This window comes from Drosophila grimshawi, unplaced genomic scaffold (genome assembly GCF_018153295.1).
Source record: "Drosophila grimshawi isolate 15287-2541.00 unplaced genomic scaffold, ASM1815329v1 contig_44, whole genome shotgun sequence".
NCBI lineage: Eukaryota > Metazoa > Arthropoda > Insecta > Diptera > Drosophilidae > Drosophila > Drosophila grimshawi.
In genome coordinates, this window is record NW_025063240.1 from 7,660,388 (window position 1) to 7,677,976 (window position 17,589).

Sequence of the window (17,589 nt, forward strand, 5' to 3'; positions counted from 1 at the left end):
TTCTCTTCTGGTACAACATTTCGTTTTATTTAACTAACAATAATTGTGGAAAATTCGTTTCTGTTTCACTTAACTAATATATATATATATATTGGGAAGGAACTTATTGGCTAACTATCTTAAATAGAATTGCATAAGAATGTATGACATTATTAATATTATTACAACAAGTAGTGTGACAGAAATACATATACATATACATATATAAATAAATGCAAAACATTATAACACTATATACATATATATATATATTTACAAATATCACAACAATATGGGGACATTATATGTACAGAAATGAAAGGCAGCAAAGTTATTAGAAATATATATATAAAAATGAGTCTGTGAAAAATGTAAAATTTTTTTAAAAATATCAAAAAGAAAATTGAATAAAAGAGTATACATTTAGCGGCCTTTGGGAATGTCGTGTGTGTCTACAATTTCAGGCGCACAAAAATAACAAGTCCATAGAGATGGGCAAAGCACCTGAAGGACTCATTTAATTTTTATGCGCAATCTATTCATCTCTCTCACAAACACATGCAAGCTAAACTCAAGATATATTTGAACTTACTAGATAAGTGTGGGGGGGGTGGTTTTTATATAAAAATCGTTCAACTGACTATACAACAATTTAAGCTGACTTCACAAGGCAGACTCTAACTGAATTGAATATTCCTTTTGACATTTCGTTTTCGATTTGATTTTTCTTCATTTAAAACTGTGAAAGAAATACTTTTTCTTGTGTCGAAAACGAAACCCAGAAGTGGTCTAAGTAAAAAATTGTTTAAGCATTATAAATAAAGTAGTTAAATGGAATATTTGCTCAGTTAAAAGTCAGATGTGAAAACAGCTTCACTTATAATACTTTTCCACTTTGATTTCCGACTAGCCGAGTCGAATCTAAAGCTTTTCCGAATAATCATAAGTCGGCTGCGCGGCTTTAACACCGTTCTCAATCTTCGAGTCCGGTTCGAAGCCGCGATTCTCATGCTGCTCGGAGAGCTCGGGATTCTGCATGTCATTTGCTGCTACTTCAGCATGATTGCGATTTCTGGAAATTTGCGTTGATTTGCGAATGCCATACGTGAAGTATATGCAATAGCCAATGAAAACCCAGATGAGGAAACGAATCCAGGTGTACAGATCCAGCTGGAACATCAGATACAAGTTGACGAAGACACTCAAACAGGGCACAAACGGCACCAGGGGCACTTTGAAGGTTAACTCAATGGTCGAGACCGGTTGCATGCCAATGCTAACGCATATACAGATAAGGATAACGCCAACCAGGCTCAGTGATACAATGCCGCCGGTCGAGTCCAATTCAAAGACCTGCATAAAGATGCACCAAATTATGCAGAATATGGAAAAGACGACGATGGCAACTTTGGTTATCGCCGATGTCAACGTGTTGGGCTCCTTGTAAGCATTGCAAAAGAGCTGACGGAAGATGTTGGGTGCCCGCACAGAGATCACTTTGGTCATCTGCTCATCCTGATAGCGCAGCACCAGCACACAAATGGCCACAATCGTGTAGGCGAGCAGTGTGCCAATGGACATCATGTCCACCAATTGATCCAAATTGAACAGCATCGCCATCAGTGCAGCAAAGATGCCAGAGACTATGGTAGCCAGCAGCGGTGTCTTTGTATACGGATGCACCTTGGACAGACGCTTGAACAGAATGCCATCGTTGCCCATCGCATACAGGATGCGGGGCAGTGGGAACATTGCACCCAACAGGCTGGTGCAGAGCGCAAATACGGCACCAATTGTTACAATCCATTTGATCGTATACCATCCGACGGCATCGAAGGCGGCGGGGAAGGGTGCCTCCGGATCTTGTAGATAATACGGCATCATCATGGTCAGCACGGTGGAGATACCAAAGTATGACAGAAAGATGATGATCAGTGAGACCACAATGGCCAAGGGAATGTTACGCTTGGGATTGATAGCCTCCTCGCCGGTCGTCGCAATGCAATCGAAGCCAACAAAGCCGAAGAAGCATTTGGCTGCTCCAGCCATCACACCAGCAATGCCAAAGGGCATAAAGCCACCGGTTCCAGCCCATTCGGGCAGTCCTTCGGCGGGAATGCGCCAATTATCCGGATTGGCTGTGATTCAACAAGCAGACGGTGTTTAAATTAAATAATAAATTCAAAATGAAATAAACACTCACCGTTCATGGCACCAGCAACGAGCACCAAGGCAATGGTCGCCAGATTGACGCACGTGAAGATGTTGTTCATGAAACTGGACTCCTTGGCGCCAAAGGCCAACAGGGCAGCCAGCAGCAGAATCATGCCAAAGGACAAGAAATCCGGATAGTCGCCCAGAAAGCTAACCTTGATGGGCATCGTCGAGTTGAGCGCCTTGGACATGTTGTTGTCAATCAGCGAGTCAAAGTAGCCGCTCAGGCCACGCGCCACCGAAGCGGTGCCAATCACATACTCCAGTATCAAATTCCAGCCAATGGTGAATGCCACAAACTCGCCAATGGTCACATAACTGTACACATAGGCGCTGCCCGCTTTGGGCACTCGAGCCGCAAACTCGGCATAGCAAATGCCGGCAAAGGCCGAGGCAACGGCAGCTATCAAAAATGATATGGTCACCGCCGGACCAGCAATATTGTAGGCCACCTGGCCGGCCAGCACATAGACGCCAAGACCCAATGTGCTGCCCACACCCAGCGCCGTCAGATCAAACAGATTCAACACACGGGCCAGCTTCGATTCATCCTCGTTGACATCGTCCGTCTTACGGCGGGTTAGAGAATTCCACAGTTTGACCATAGCTGCAAATGGACAAGTTTAAGCTTCAGCATCATTATTTATTCAAAATATTTTAAAACGTTTTCTTTCATTTATTTTTAATATAAAATCTAAAGGAATAAAATAATAATTTTTAGTAAAAAAAAATATCAAAAAGTACAATCAATTAAAATAATAATTCAATTTGATTAAATTAATGTTATTGCAAGAATCGAATACATTTTACGATTTAAAATTATAGCAAGAATGGAGTTAAATTTTATAAACTTAAATCTTAATTCATAAAAATAACAAGTTCCAAAATTCTTATTGAAATTTTGCAGTAAACAGCGATGCCAATCCACATTTGAAAATCGCCAATGTTCTTTATTTTTATTTTTCTCGTCGAAAGCATATAAAACAAATCTAATAAATGCCCACCAAATAGAAAAAAAAAAAACAATTATTGGTTGACTTTAGTCTCAAGAACAGAAATGTTAACTTACTTTCAAGCTGTATACATTATTATTGTGATTATCTGTGGACAGAGTGGAGCATTTGCTAAACCTGAATCTAAACTGATCGATTAGACATTGTCCAGGTCATGCATATCTTATCTTATCCCTCGAAAGCCCTCAATAGATGTCGATAAGCTGAAGGCAGCAACTGGCTTTTTATTATTATTTATTATTTATTTTTACCTGTGACGCTCGAGCTTCAAGTTTTTTTCATATCGCAACAAGTTACTTTAATGGCCCAACTCAATGTGGGGTTTGTCATGCCAAGCACGGCTGAAACAACACAATTACACACACAATTACACACACACACACGCACACACACACACAACTACACACACACACGCACACAATTACACACACAAACACACATTTATTGAGACTGAGACAAGGCGATTAGATAAATTTCAAACTGAGAGTTAGTTCAGGTTTTATAGATTCCCTCGATTCAGGTCGGCCTTTTAGAACATTCAATTTGTTTACTTAGCTCTTTACTATCTCATTCAGTTTTAGAATTGTAATTTTGTGTGATTAACTAAGCAAAATAACAAAGCAACTCAAATTTATACTCTTTTTACATTCACTTCAGCTGATTATTTGAAAGGCATAAGAACAATAATTGCTTTTACTCCGACACATACGTCATTAACTTTATATAATAACCAAGTTAAACAATGAAGTATTATTGTTTACACTTCTTTTGTTCAAGTCAAGAGCAATTTATGAATTGCAAGTGGGTTCTATAGGAATAAAAACAAGTTCACTAAGCGGAAAGTTGTCATTTTTTGTAGGTTAATCATATAAACATTTAATTTAAGGTATTCAAAAAAATAAATTCCAGATTTAGATTAATCAAGGTCAAAGAATACACAACAAAAAAAATGCACTATTTTGTTTAAATTTGCAAGGTGATTAAAAGTACTTTTATTGCTATCAATACTTTATCGCCCATCAAATTGAAAATCTTTTTAGTTGTTGAAATTGCTCGAGTGTCACAAAGCCCAAATCGCGTTTAAAGCCAAGCACCACCAAGCAACAGCTAAATATAGTAGATTCTAGTAAAATGCAGAGCCATAAATGGTTATCGCATTTGGCTAAAATTGATATGTGGTCAGCTACACCTACGAAATGGCCGGCACTTCGTAATGTTTTAGACATTTTGATAGCGGCCAATAAGCCAATATCAATGTTAACATCAATAATTCTACGAACTGAAATGTAGCACGCGCCCAACTCTGCCGCTATCTAATCAAAAATATTTCTTGTGCGGATTAACCCATAGCAGTTTTTGTGGTTTTAACACTTGAATTTGATGTAATTACCAGTGAATTTTTGGATTTATGCGCCCAGAACCGTGCTGTAAAACTGTCTAAATTAAAAGTGACTAAGCGGTTTTCGTTTGCGTTTCTATTTTTTATGGCTATTAAAATATATGGGATTGTATATGTACATATGTATGTATGTGTCCATGGAGCTCAACTGATAAGTAATCAATAACAAATCATATTCGATTTTTGGCATATGCACAACTACAACTTTATATGGCACAACCGTTTCCGCATTTCAGCCAACTCATTTTCGATGATGTCTGATTAATGGGCGCATCTCAAATTATATTTCCCACGCAATTCACTGGGAAGGTCACACAATTTGATAGGTCAATATTGACTAGCGTTGAGCATACAAATTGGGAGTGATCAAGTCATTAAAATAAGCTTAACTGGTGCCAAGCACGTTCTCTACAAGGGTAAGTCCATAACTATCGAATTGTCCATGTATATAGCACTATTTAGCCAACTGACTGAGGAAGTGAATACAATTAGTAGTATTAAAAATTCGTATATATATTCAAATATAACAATTTATGAATGAATCTTTGACAAAAATCGCATCTAATCGAGTATAAATTGCATGCAGTTAGGAGTGTTTTCACTTAAACTCTAATCGAACCAAGATAATATTCACATTTGTTCGTCATTTCAAGTACATTGATAAGTTTTAGGCATAGAATTCGTTGGAAATACATAGAAATACTTAAACTTTCTATAATGTCAACTGCGAGTCAAGAATGTAGAGAAACCAGTTTCAAATTATGTCGGAGAGGAATCCCCAACAAGCGCATATTGCATGTACACTTTTAATATATTTATAAATATATATTGAAGAAAAATGATATATATATATATATATATATATATATATATATAGTTTGTATACTAGAAGTGCTCTTGCGATAAATGATGCACGTGTAACTTTCACAACAACTGCATTTTGCAAATTCCACAAATGAATAAGTTACGGTAAGCATCAGCAGATATTATATAATATTTAATTATTTTAAGTACTACACAGTTTCGTCCAGAAAATGACTAAGATATTTGCATTACAATTCTAAATAATTCCACATAAATCTATCATTTTTTGCGATTTAAAACAAAAAAGGAGTATTTGAAAAACTGGCCACAAACACACATTTCCAATTACTAGTCCTTCTTCGAGCCACTTATGTTGCTATAGTTATATTATAGATATAGATATACATCTCTTGCTTAAAGTCCTTTTATGCTTATTTTATTTGTAGAACGTTTTGTAAATATTTCACGTACTTGTTACGCTTTTGCTTTTTCTTTCAGGGCCAACAAATATCACAAGTGTTCCACTTCAAGCACCAAATTGACAACGACTAACGTTTCCAGTAAAAGTTGTTAACGTTATTTGTTTTTTTTTGATTTTATTTATTTGTTTTTTTTTTTTTTTTTTTCGAGCAACAAAATTACGATACGTATACGAATACGAATGTATTTAAATCATCGACCGCGCGCGACGCGCTCCAAAGTCGTTCTGATCGTGCGGCGTTAACGCTGAAGCGCTTAAAGCATTTGCCCTGCCTGCCGGCTACTAATAATAACAATAACAACAACAACAAACAAGCAACAACAACAACAACAGCAACAATAATTTGTTAACAACTTTTTCTTAACGAAAGCGAACCGAGTGTAGTTCAGTTGTAGCATTTTCCATCTATCGTTGAATTTCCGGTTCAAACCGATTTGTGCGCTTTCAATTTGGTTAAGATTTATTGTTAGCTTGGCTCTTCTAACAATTTGTTGAACTCTACTTGTTAAGATAAGTTCAGTAGATTAAGTTTGGCCATATAACTGACATTTGGCGTCACAGACGATTAACTGTATAGTATAGAAACGGCATTACCAAATAGAAGGCAGTCATGAAAAGAAGTTAACATTAAATCATTTTTAACGTTTAATAAACTGTTAAATGCATATAAATATATTGCTTAGTTGCTCGAGCTGCTATTTTATTTCACTTATAGAGAACATAAATGGTTAGGGTATCTCACAGTCGAGATCACAGTTGATTTCCATGTGGAACCCGCTGTCGTATGGCGCTCGTGCCACTGATTAGCCAGATCCGACTTGCATACTATGTGGAATATACGTTAACAGCTTGTTAAGTACATTGTCCGACCGCTAACTGGGCACTTGTCGGCTCTCTTAATATATATATAAAACTAGGCACGTTCGCACGTCTCAGCGATGTTTACAAGTCCCAATCCATTACACTCTGCAATCGACGAACCTATGTAAATTTTGTGAAAATATAACACGTTAAACTATACATAGAATGTGTACAATTGTTTGCTGTTGGTAATTATGCTGAGTTTTTGACTATTTAATATGAATTAACCTTGACACAGTTACCTATATGGTTAGGGGGAGTGAAGGGTGGGTGGACGGCGCACCAAAGATCAGGCAGAAACAGCTGGAAAAATACTCGTTGAGTAACATTTGAATTAGGGTTAAACGTATTATTTTCGAAATTTGTTTTAGATTAATCTTCATGTTATTTAACTTTTATTTTAAATGCATTTACGCAAAGGTTTTAATCCGCAAAGCTTACGAAATACAGATTTAATGTTTTATGTATTTTTGTCTTTTCATAATCATTTTATGAAAATCATCCATGAAAAACAAAAAAATATCAAATATACACATATATAAAAATGAATAAAATTATTAAGTTTGTTAAACTTTCTAAATAAAACTCTAAAACAATAATAATATTAATTGTAAAAAAGATACTCTTGATGCTTGTAGCCACTAAATAACGCAATTTGCAACAAGTGGCAGTGGCGGTAATTTTCCATTAGCAACATTGGCACTTAAATCAGAGCTCTAGACAGATTGACGAAATTGGTAATCATCACAAACAATAACCAGAACAACAAGTCAACGTAAACAACAGCAACCAGTCAACGTCAACTTGACCAACAGATGGCTCTAAACAAAAACACACTCCAAAGATCAGCTCACAGACCTCGAGCAAGGTCAATGACTTGACGCATTTGTTTGGGACACATTTTGAAAATTTCTCGAGCTGCAAGCACCAAAAAGACCAAAGAGACAAACACAAACAAAAAAACAAAAAAAAAAACAAAATGCAAGACAAACTTGTAAGTCAAATCACGCCGCAAAATAAGAAATAAAAATCAATTGGCAAAGCGAGTTTCTTGACCTAAGTTAAATTTATAATAATCGCCTAGTTAGCGTGTAATGACATTAAATGAAATTGAGAACCCAACTGAACAGATCCGACTCAGTCCAAAACCAAATCAATCCAAGCCAATCCAATCCAATCCAACCACATTTACTATTTGAGTTGCTACTTAACCAGTTCGAATTGAATTCACTTCAGATCTTTTTTGACGTCATCGACGGCAACAGTTGGGGCATTAAGTAAGTAAGCCAGGGACGTCACAGATTCACAGATTTGCTCATGAGGCATATCGAATTGGTTTGCTAATTGATCAATTCAATTATCTGCAAATATTTACACTAATTATTGTCACCTTTTTGCCAATAATTTGTTTGCCTCTTGAGATTTTGACACCTTTACAAAGTGCTAACGATTTACTATTGCCATTTGATATTATTATCAACCAAGTTAGATAAATATGGCTGAAGTTTCATTTGCAAAATATACATATATATATGTATATACATATATACAGTTGAACCATACAAGTGACATTTATTACTATTATATATGATTTATCCATTTAATTTATGGATCATTGACGCATGCTTTTTACGTAGCTTGATTTATATATATTTATATATATATATTTGTTGTCTATCTCAGTTTGATTTTGCAACTTTCTCTGTCTGCAGCAAATCTTAATCGAAACAATGAATTATAACAAGTTTCCAATCTTATAATAACGTTATATAATCATTTATATGGCTAGAAATTGAAGCCTTTTTATGAATCCCCCCTTATAAAAATACCCACTTGAAAGACTTAATTTCGTCTGAGTACCGCAAGAATTTGCTTGGCCAGACGAAAGTTCGTATATATATATATGGCTTCTTGAATACGCAAGTGGTGCTACATCTTGACAGATTTAATCACCGAGACGGTACACTAAAGTCTAGGGAAACACGCGTTAGCCAAGTGCAAAGTCGGCCTGAAGCCAATAAACGTTGATTCTCTTTATGGCCAATGCAATTAAGGTAGGCACCATTCATCTATAAGGCATTTGCTGACTGACTTTCAGATAAGACGATTTCAACTGTGTGTTCTAGGAGTGTGTGTCTGTGTGTGTGTGTGTTTGTGTGTGTGTTTGTGTGTGTGTGTTTGTGTGTGTGTGTTTGTGTGTGTGTGTTTGTGTGTGTGTGTTTGACGAACATAATTTCCATGTTGTGTCGACGACTTGATAACATTAATTTCGCACTTGGCCTGCATTGTTGTTGCTGTTCATTATCTTGAACTGAACCTGTGATGTGACATTATCTGGGAATATGTCTGTGTTATTATTTGGAATGCAAAGACATTTGCAATGGTCTTGTTTAGATAAAGACTGAAGCACTTTCTTTCCCTTCAACTACAGTGGTGTGCTCCATCATCGCCAGCGAGAGGTCGGTTATTAAATGTGACATTAACATAGACAGACTGACTATAAGCACCTTAAGGCAAAATAAATAAATTACTTAAATACTTTTGACAGCTGCTTGTAAAATAATTAGAACAACTTAAGCCACTGCTCCCTGGGCATATATAATTTATGATACTCGTTTTCTGGCAAATATTTACAGACTTTATACTCGAGAGACTCGTGATGAGAGAGTTTTTCTAATATTTAACTTACATAAACCAAAAAAAAAAAAGTGATTTTAAGACTTGCAATTTACACTTTCCACTTTACAGTTTAGAAAACTGTTGTGTAATTGACTTGAAGTATGTTATTAGATTAGATTTGATGCTTTTGTTTTAACTTTTTGTTAACACATATTTGTGGAATTTGTGGTAATTATTATACTATACAATTTGTTAAGCTAACATTATAATTATTACTCTAATCAATTTTTTAACGAGATTGTATAATTGTCTCGACATGCGAAACTGTTTGTTCGACAATTTGTCGGCGCACTTTGGCATGATCCTGTTGAGACCCTGTTTTTTTGATACCCTGCTTGCATCATACATTTTACAAGCTGTGGTCACAAAATTGATCAACAGTTAAACTACCACACAGGCGACAAATTTAAAAGACGTATAATCAAGTGGCAGCTCATTCAGGAAAAGACAAGGATAGAGAGTTGCTGCGTTCTTCACATAATCTCAAGGATCTGCGCAATCCACTACCAATGCTGCTGCTCTATTCGCACCAATTCAAAACCCTCAAGGACCTAGTAGAAAAATACCATATTTGTCCGCTCAAGAACATCTCGCAGCGAAGGCAGCTGAAATAATGAGCTATGCCTAAAACAATAGTAGATGCTCCCAGAGAGATAATTCCAATTATTGCAGGCGGGTTTTACTTTGAGCCATTATAAAGGCTATTTAATTTTGCATTATGATAAGAATACAAAAAGGTGACAAAAGAAATACAATATGTATGTGTGTGTAGGGCATTCTATCCAAGTCATATGCTTGTTTGTCGAAATCTTACGAAATAATTTGATCTTAATTGCTTACTAAGCTCACAGAAGGATTTCAAGTTCAAATTAGGGCGCTTCCACATTAACTTTTATAGTATTAGTGTTGTAATCTTTTCTAGTATTTTTGAAAATTAAATATTTATATCTATATTATAAGTTTGTAACTTTTAAAAATGCGTATACATAGTATAATAATCCTTTCTGGTATATAAGATATAGTTCTTGAAAATTTAATATTGCTCTTGATATTCTACGCTTTGTAACTCTTAAAGGTATTTTTTTAATTTAGCAATCTCTTCTTAATAAAGCTAACTTATTTTATAGAACTTTTATGCAATTTATAAGAGCCACGCGAAGAACTTTATAAATTAGTTTCTCAAACTTTGCCTTTGATACAATAATATCTTTACTTCCTCGCACTTGTGTCTCTAGTCCAGTGCAGCTTGATAATAATGCAGCAACTCTGATAAAATAGGCAAATTGGCTTGTTTCGGGCTCAAAATACAGCGATGTTATCTCTGCCTCTAACAATTAAATCTTGTGAAGATAGAGGCACTGTAGTGGTTACAGAGTAAAGTCACTGAACTCGCGCTGAATGTGCCCAAACAAATAGAAAATAATACAAAATATATATAAAAATATGCTTGTTTTGTTATTTTTGAAAAGTTTCAATTTTGTTGAAGTGTAGAGTGTGGACATTTTCATTACATTATTTATATATATATATTTTTTCATACAAAAATTAAAAAGTACAAATCCAAAATGGAAATTCATTGTTCATTTGGATGTTGTTTTTGTGGTATTTACAACAACGGCTTGTATTTAAATGCGGCTTTTTGAGTGCTCAGCGTGGCTTGTAAATTGCTGGTGACTTTGAAGCACCGTATGCCGTGCATTTCCCATTTACCCGTATTAAGGGCTACAGAGATGAACGGTGCTTTTCCAGTGCCTATGACTGCAGTGGAAGCATTCTTGACATTTGTCAAAGCCACTGGCAAGGGTTACTCGAGCGAGCTAATTACGACAAAATGTTTCTCAACTGGAAAAAAAAAATAGCCAAATAAAATGTACATAAAGTATTCTGAAGGTAGTATAATGAGCTTACCTGTTTCCCAGTCTTATAACCATTTTTCTGGAATTTCTATTAGACTGTGTTGTACACATTTCAACGTAAAAAGGGGTTCGTTCTATGAACTTTCATTAAGGTTCCCTTTATTTATGTTTGCATTTGATAATAATATATTTTAAAAGTAAGAAAGTTCAAAAATGTTTTGTCTATTTTTTATATCAATTTCCAATTTTTAAATCGAAAGTTTGATTTCAGTTGAAGTTGAACATATTTCCAATCTTTAATTGGGCTTCTCGAAACGTCCTTACAAGTTTGATATTCTTTGCCGACAGACGTTTTTCAACAACCTTTTAAAGACTTATGAAGTACTACATCAGCTTCACTAGTCAACTTTGTATTTGATAAGAATAACTGCTACAATATCTGCCACAACTGCACTCTAAAAATAAAATATATAATCAGCAGACCAATTTTACAAGAGATATATCTACATGTAGTATGTATGTATTCTAGTAATTCTTGAACTGTAACTGATAAGGTTCTATAGCATTAGTAGTGTTAGAAAATTCCCCCAGATTATATATACAAATCATATTTAATCACGAGTAGATAATTAATTAGATTACTTTAATCAGTGTTAACATTGTGAATTTAAACAAATTGTCGTCAAGTGGCTTTAAGTTTACGACTTTCAATAAATTCTTTGCAATTGAGATTTTTAAATCACGTTGGGCAGAGTATAGAAATAGAGCACCCTGTATAATCTGTGAGTCATTGCAAATGCTTTATGACTTGACGACAGATCATGAAACACTTCATTGCAATAAGCAAACACACAAAAGAATAGAGAGAGAGAGAGAGAGAGAGAGAGAGAGAGAGAGAGAAAAAATACAATTGCAAGCTTGGCAAAGAGATCTTCAGTGACTCAAGCAAAATACTCGAAACTACATTTACGTCAGCACAAATAAAGACACGAGATGGTCCCAAGTGTGGAATAGAGAACGAACAAACATTTTGCACTAAAAGACACCAAAATGATGTCATTAAAGTTATTAAAAAAAAAAACAAAGTTACTCATTATCATTACTAAATAGCGTAAACAAATTTATATGCATAACTGAAAAAATAAAAAAAAAGAAAGTAGTTCAAAAACAAACCACGTAAAATAAAAAATAGAGATCGCAAAAAGAATTATCAGTGTAGTCGAAGTGGACATACTCTAACAGAAACTAAGCTCTATAAACTCTATGATAAAGTAAGTAGTAGTAAATAATAATAGTAGCAAAATGAGAGTTGAGGATCTCTAGAGAGAAATGATTTGAGACAATCTGAAGTGGCAACCAACAAACACAACTCTTAACAATATTTGATTGATTACAATTTATATTTAACATTGGATTTACCTATTTGTAATTCGTTTGTTTTTTAACACACAGTTTATTTATTTATTGGAAGACTTTTACTTATTCACAACTTGGCACGAAATGCACTCCACGAAAACTTTGCAGCAAATATTTTCACAAATTGTTATGCATTTTTATTATATACTTAAATAAAAACCATACACTTAAAGAGCCAACCGGACTTGTGAAGTGACAAACTGGAAAGAAAAAGGAAACAATTCGAGGCGTTTATTTACTTATTTAATTTATTCAAGATTCACGTTTCTTTTAATTTTATTTCATATATTCGCACACTTTGCCCCGTTTCTTTTGTGCCGGACTAAGTAATACACAAATTGATGCGAAATGAATTGCAATATATTATTAACATACCAAATTAACAGACATGAGTTGTTGTAAAGTCGCGACTAAAATTAACAAGGCACACGAAAATACGAAGCCAAACATAACCGTTAAAGCTCAAAAGAGAAGAAACAAGAACAACCCCAAAACAGAATACGTTGACTGTTTTGTATATGTAAAAGCAGATACCCTGCAATTTTATCTTTTCATTGACTCTAAATCGAAAGACTACAAATATTTTGATTACCTGTACTAATTATTTAAATTCTGAAGCTTTGTATTACAAATGCTATTTAATTGCTCTGTTAAAGACTCACTTTTAAATATAAAGAACACCCGCACACTTACAGGGTATTAGCAGTGATCAACTATGCTATTAAAGGATTTTACCAATGTTGCCAGATTATAAATAATGAAGCCTTCAACGAATAGTAAACCCTCACGTAGAGTAACGTGATTTTTTCCAAATTTGATTGGCAGCTATAGAAAATGCATTCCATTTCGCAAAACAACGTGTTAAAGTGTTATAAAAACTAAAATTACAAAGAACTAATAAAATATACGCCTTTGCCACAACAATAATTGATCCATAAATGGATAGATAAGCCAACTCCAAGAATAGCTGGCAACTATTTAAGCATTTTTATGTTTACAATTAAATTTAAAGATCGGTCATTTATAATGTGTATTGTCTGAAGTGAATTATAATTGCAGTTGCGTGCATTAAAATTGTGATGGAAGATTGAAGTTGCCACGCTTCAAGGTAAACAAGTTAAGCTAACATAACTTTGGCTAAACAATTTATTGGCCAACAGAAGTGGTCTCGACTAGGAGATATTCTATATAGAAAACAGTTTTTAAAGATAACCTCTCAAAAATCAGTAACTTAATTTTCTAAGCCTACATAAACAATTGTATTTTTAGCAGATATTATCTACATATATATATATATATGTATTCCACAGTTACGACTGCTCGAACTGAGCTCTAAGAGTATATACAGAGTATACAACTAAATATGCATAATTTTATTTCCCACAGATTATAAAATTAGCAATTAAACAAAAGGTAATTTAAAATAATTGAGCTTGTATGCAAAATGTATTAAATAATCGCAATCAATATTACTAAACAAATAAAAAGAGCTGCATTTATGGCATTAATTGTCAATGTGTGAAAGTTAAGGGGGCGAAAGGGGTCTGTTAGGCCTGTTGGGATCGGATTTCAATTATAACGGAAATTATTTGCCATCTGTTTGCTGTTTGCTTTGATAAATGCACAAATTTCCCATTCTTTGCTTGCTATTGTCATAAATATTTCATTTGTCAAAAAAAAAAAAAACATATTTATTAATAACATGACAAGCATGATATTAACGAAGAAGAAAAAAAACTGATACAAAAAACAAATATGGTCAACAAATTAAATTAATTAACAAAAAAGATGTAAAGTGAATAGAAATGCCCATAAAAAATACGTTTGATAAAAAAAAGTGATATTAAAAAATTGTTTGTCAGCTTCAGAGTAACACAGAGTATTGAAGTGTCTAACTGAAGGATATAGAAGGTGATTTTACATTTTTATGCACTATAATAATAATAATAGTAAGTGGTTCACACTAGTAGAAATATTTGATTTCCTGTTCCCCTTGAGTTTTCCCACATTTCCATTCACCAATGGGCCATTCATAAATTGAGGAAACAATATAACTCTGGGCTAACTTGGCTACAGATTTATCGGCTCAAAATGCTAATTAACATTTTATTGGATGCAACGCCGTTTTTTTTTGTTTGTGTTTGGCTCACTAATTAATTTGTTTAGCGAAATTATATTTAAAAGAGGCCCAGCCCCTGAAGTAAGTGCTAATCAGTCTGACATGCTTCAGTCTTTTAACAATTGTTTGTTCCATGCGCGAGCCTTTCAAAATTGAATTATAAACAACAAAAATCTTGCTTATATATGTATTTATAATACTTTGGATTATCTGGTTTATGTTTACACACTTGGGTTTTTTTTTTACTCAACTGTCAATAAGTGCTTTTTGTTTTGTTATTAAAATGTTAATTCGTCAAGCTTAGTCAGGTTGAGTGCAATTTTTAAGGCGTCATTTTTAACTGGATTACGAGTCTTGAGATTATCATAAATTTAAATTAAATAAAAAAAATATTGTTACTTTGAATGATATATTCTGCCAACTAAAGAGCTCTTTCGATTAAAATAAGAGTAAGATACCGGTGGATTATAACTATCAATATATAATAAATAAAACATTATTTCAACTAGTAATTTTTAATAAGAAAGAAAATTATGTTTATTTTTCAAGGCTTTCAATATACATGAGTGGGTTGTAATAAATATGTGATGAATCATTTTCAAACACGCCCACCAACCAACTAATCAGTTGCTATAAATTACAACATTTTCGGCATATTAATATGCATTGCCAATTTGCATGAAACTTATGCGAATAACTGGAAAATGTTGTTGAACAGATTCAATGGGAGAAACAAAAATATTTCGTAGTCAAACATGCCAAAAATACTTTGGTTGCCCCAAAGGAACCTCAACCCTTTACCATTTGAGAATCGGCTCCTCGTAGATGCCTCAACAAATAACTTAACAAGTGATTAGCCGCCCAAAAACTTTACAGCATCAAAAGTTGCTTTGGTTGCCTGGCTGCTAAATTATACAGCACACTTTTAGGCGCAATGTCGAGGCATAAATTATTAGAAAATTTTTGGTTGGCTTTTGGGCCCTCGGGCCAGGCTAATGAAAACGCTGTCTGCATATATTCTTCAGCACAAATTTGCCTATGCAATTTTCGCCTAATGATGGCAAAACTTTAAATAAGTGCCAAAACAAGCCCATCCAAATTTATTCTAAGCAATTTGACTCGCATTAATTGCCGGCAATTGTTGGCAATTGTTTCACAGGAAAAATGTTGAGCTATCTTTCAACTATTCAATTATTGTTACAACATAATAATAGTAAAATAATAATAATAAAAAAAAAACTCTAACGTAAAAAGAAACATTCACTACAAAATTGTGGCCAGAAACAAAGAAATGCACATTCACATATCTATCTTTAGAACATCATTGATTTAATTACGAGCTGTTGTGCCGAGTATATTTTTTATGTGAACCACAGCTGCAAATCAGACAAACAGGTGCGGCTACCCAGATGCGGAAGAGATACGACTGAATATATGTAGATATAGCACATTGTGCCAGGGGTCCAGCAATTAGTTTGAATAAAACTAAACTGTCTGGCTAGTTAAGTGCGAATTGTGGCTATTTAGTCAGTCACTAAATGTAGATCTCTGTGATTGCGCCAATGGCATATTTTGCATGTGCAACGTTCAGTGGGGCAACGGGGCAAGGGCAACAATGGAAAGTGTCTGTCATTGTCAGGGTCTGTATGACTACATAGAAAACAGCTAATAAGCAAATGGATACAAAATCAGTTATTCGCACAAATCTCTGTATTGATAAACAGGTTTCTGCTGCTCGCAAGTCAGGCTGTTGTTAAATAAATAATTTTTTTCTCGACTTTTACATTAAAAGATCTACTGTGAATACTCGTATATAGGTCAGTTCAAATAACAACTTTAAGTACTTCCATTAACATATTGATTGATTGATATTTTGATTAACAATAAAAAGAATAAAACGATATTTTCAATGAGATGATGTTTTATACAAATGTTATTCTCTTACAGCTTATACAGGATGAGTCAGTTTCAGATATTATATATAATATATATTCTTTATATAAAGAATTTCCGATTGGGTTTTTTTTTGCGGCTCTTGACTGCATTAAATAAAGGAATGTAAAATGTAAATAAGGAAAAATATATTTTTTTCAATTAACGAAATAAGTTTACTTTATATTCATTTATTCATTGTATTATCACAATAAGAAGACAATAAAAATGCCACATAATATCAAAATAGACTTATTTAAATAATAATATCTTTTATATGGTTCTTTGTTAGATTTTAGTTAAATGTTTACGCAAAAGATAAACAAATTGAAAGCCATTTTTTTATGGTTATTTGAGTATTTGTTATATACGATGAATGTTTTGCGGTTTAACTTGGTCAAAACCAGTTGACAACTCGTTTCAGGCTGTGTCATTGACGTTCAGTGTTAGCCATAAAAGTGTATGCCAACAAAACCATAAAACCCAATAAATCATATTTGTGCTCCAAATTATTTGCATACCCTAGCCAAAAAAGGGTCTTATTTTCATAGTCGGAACTTCAAAATACTTAAACTTTTACCATACCCATTCAGTGATAAATTAGATATTTAATGATAAAATATAAAATATCCTCGACTTACCTGCCAATTTGCCGACTGACCAATTAAGCACTGGCAATTTCACACACCTCTGCGTCAATTATAATTAAATATTACTGTTGGTTGATTAATGACGAGTTGGAAATGAAAACACCTGCTAAAAAGTCAGCTCAAAAATGTATATAAATTATATATCAAAACAGTATGTTTAGAAAACGCGACCGAATGCGGCAAACG

At 33.9% G+C, this 17,589-nt stretch overlaps 1 protein-coding gene across 1 annotated transcript; it reads right to left on the reverse strand.

The window, feature by feature from the left end:
* On the reverse strand, positions 1-6,001 carry LOC6557400 (cationic amino acid transporter 3). Its single transcript, XM_001984919.2, has 3 exons — positions 5,881-6,001; positions 2,183-2,800; positions 1-2,117 (listed from the first exon to the last, which is right to left on the reverse strand). The coding sequence occupies exons 2-3, from the start codon at positions 2,796-2,798 to the stop codon at positions 901-903; spliced, it is 1,833 nt and encodes a 610-aa protein (XP_001984955.1). The 5' UTR covers positions 2,799-2,800; positions 5,881-6,001; the 3' UTR covers positions 1-900.
* Between the last annotated feature and the right edge of the window lie 11,588 nt (positions 6,002-17,589).

Bases quoted from the DNA above. Each gene is read 5' to 3' on its own strand.
- LOC6557400 (XM_001984919.2), bottom strand. From the start codon at position 2,798: ATGGTCAAACTGTGGAATTCTCTAACCCGCCGTAAGACGGACGATGTC. The intron at 2,118-2,182 runs GTGAGTGTTTAT...GTTGAATCACAG, and splicing joins CGTTGCTGGTGCCATGAACG to CCAATCCGGATAATTGGCGC.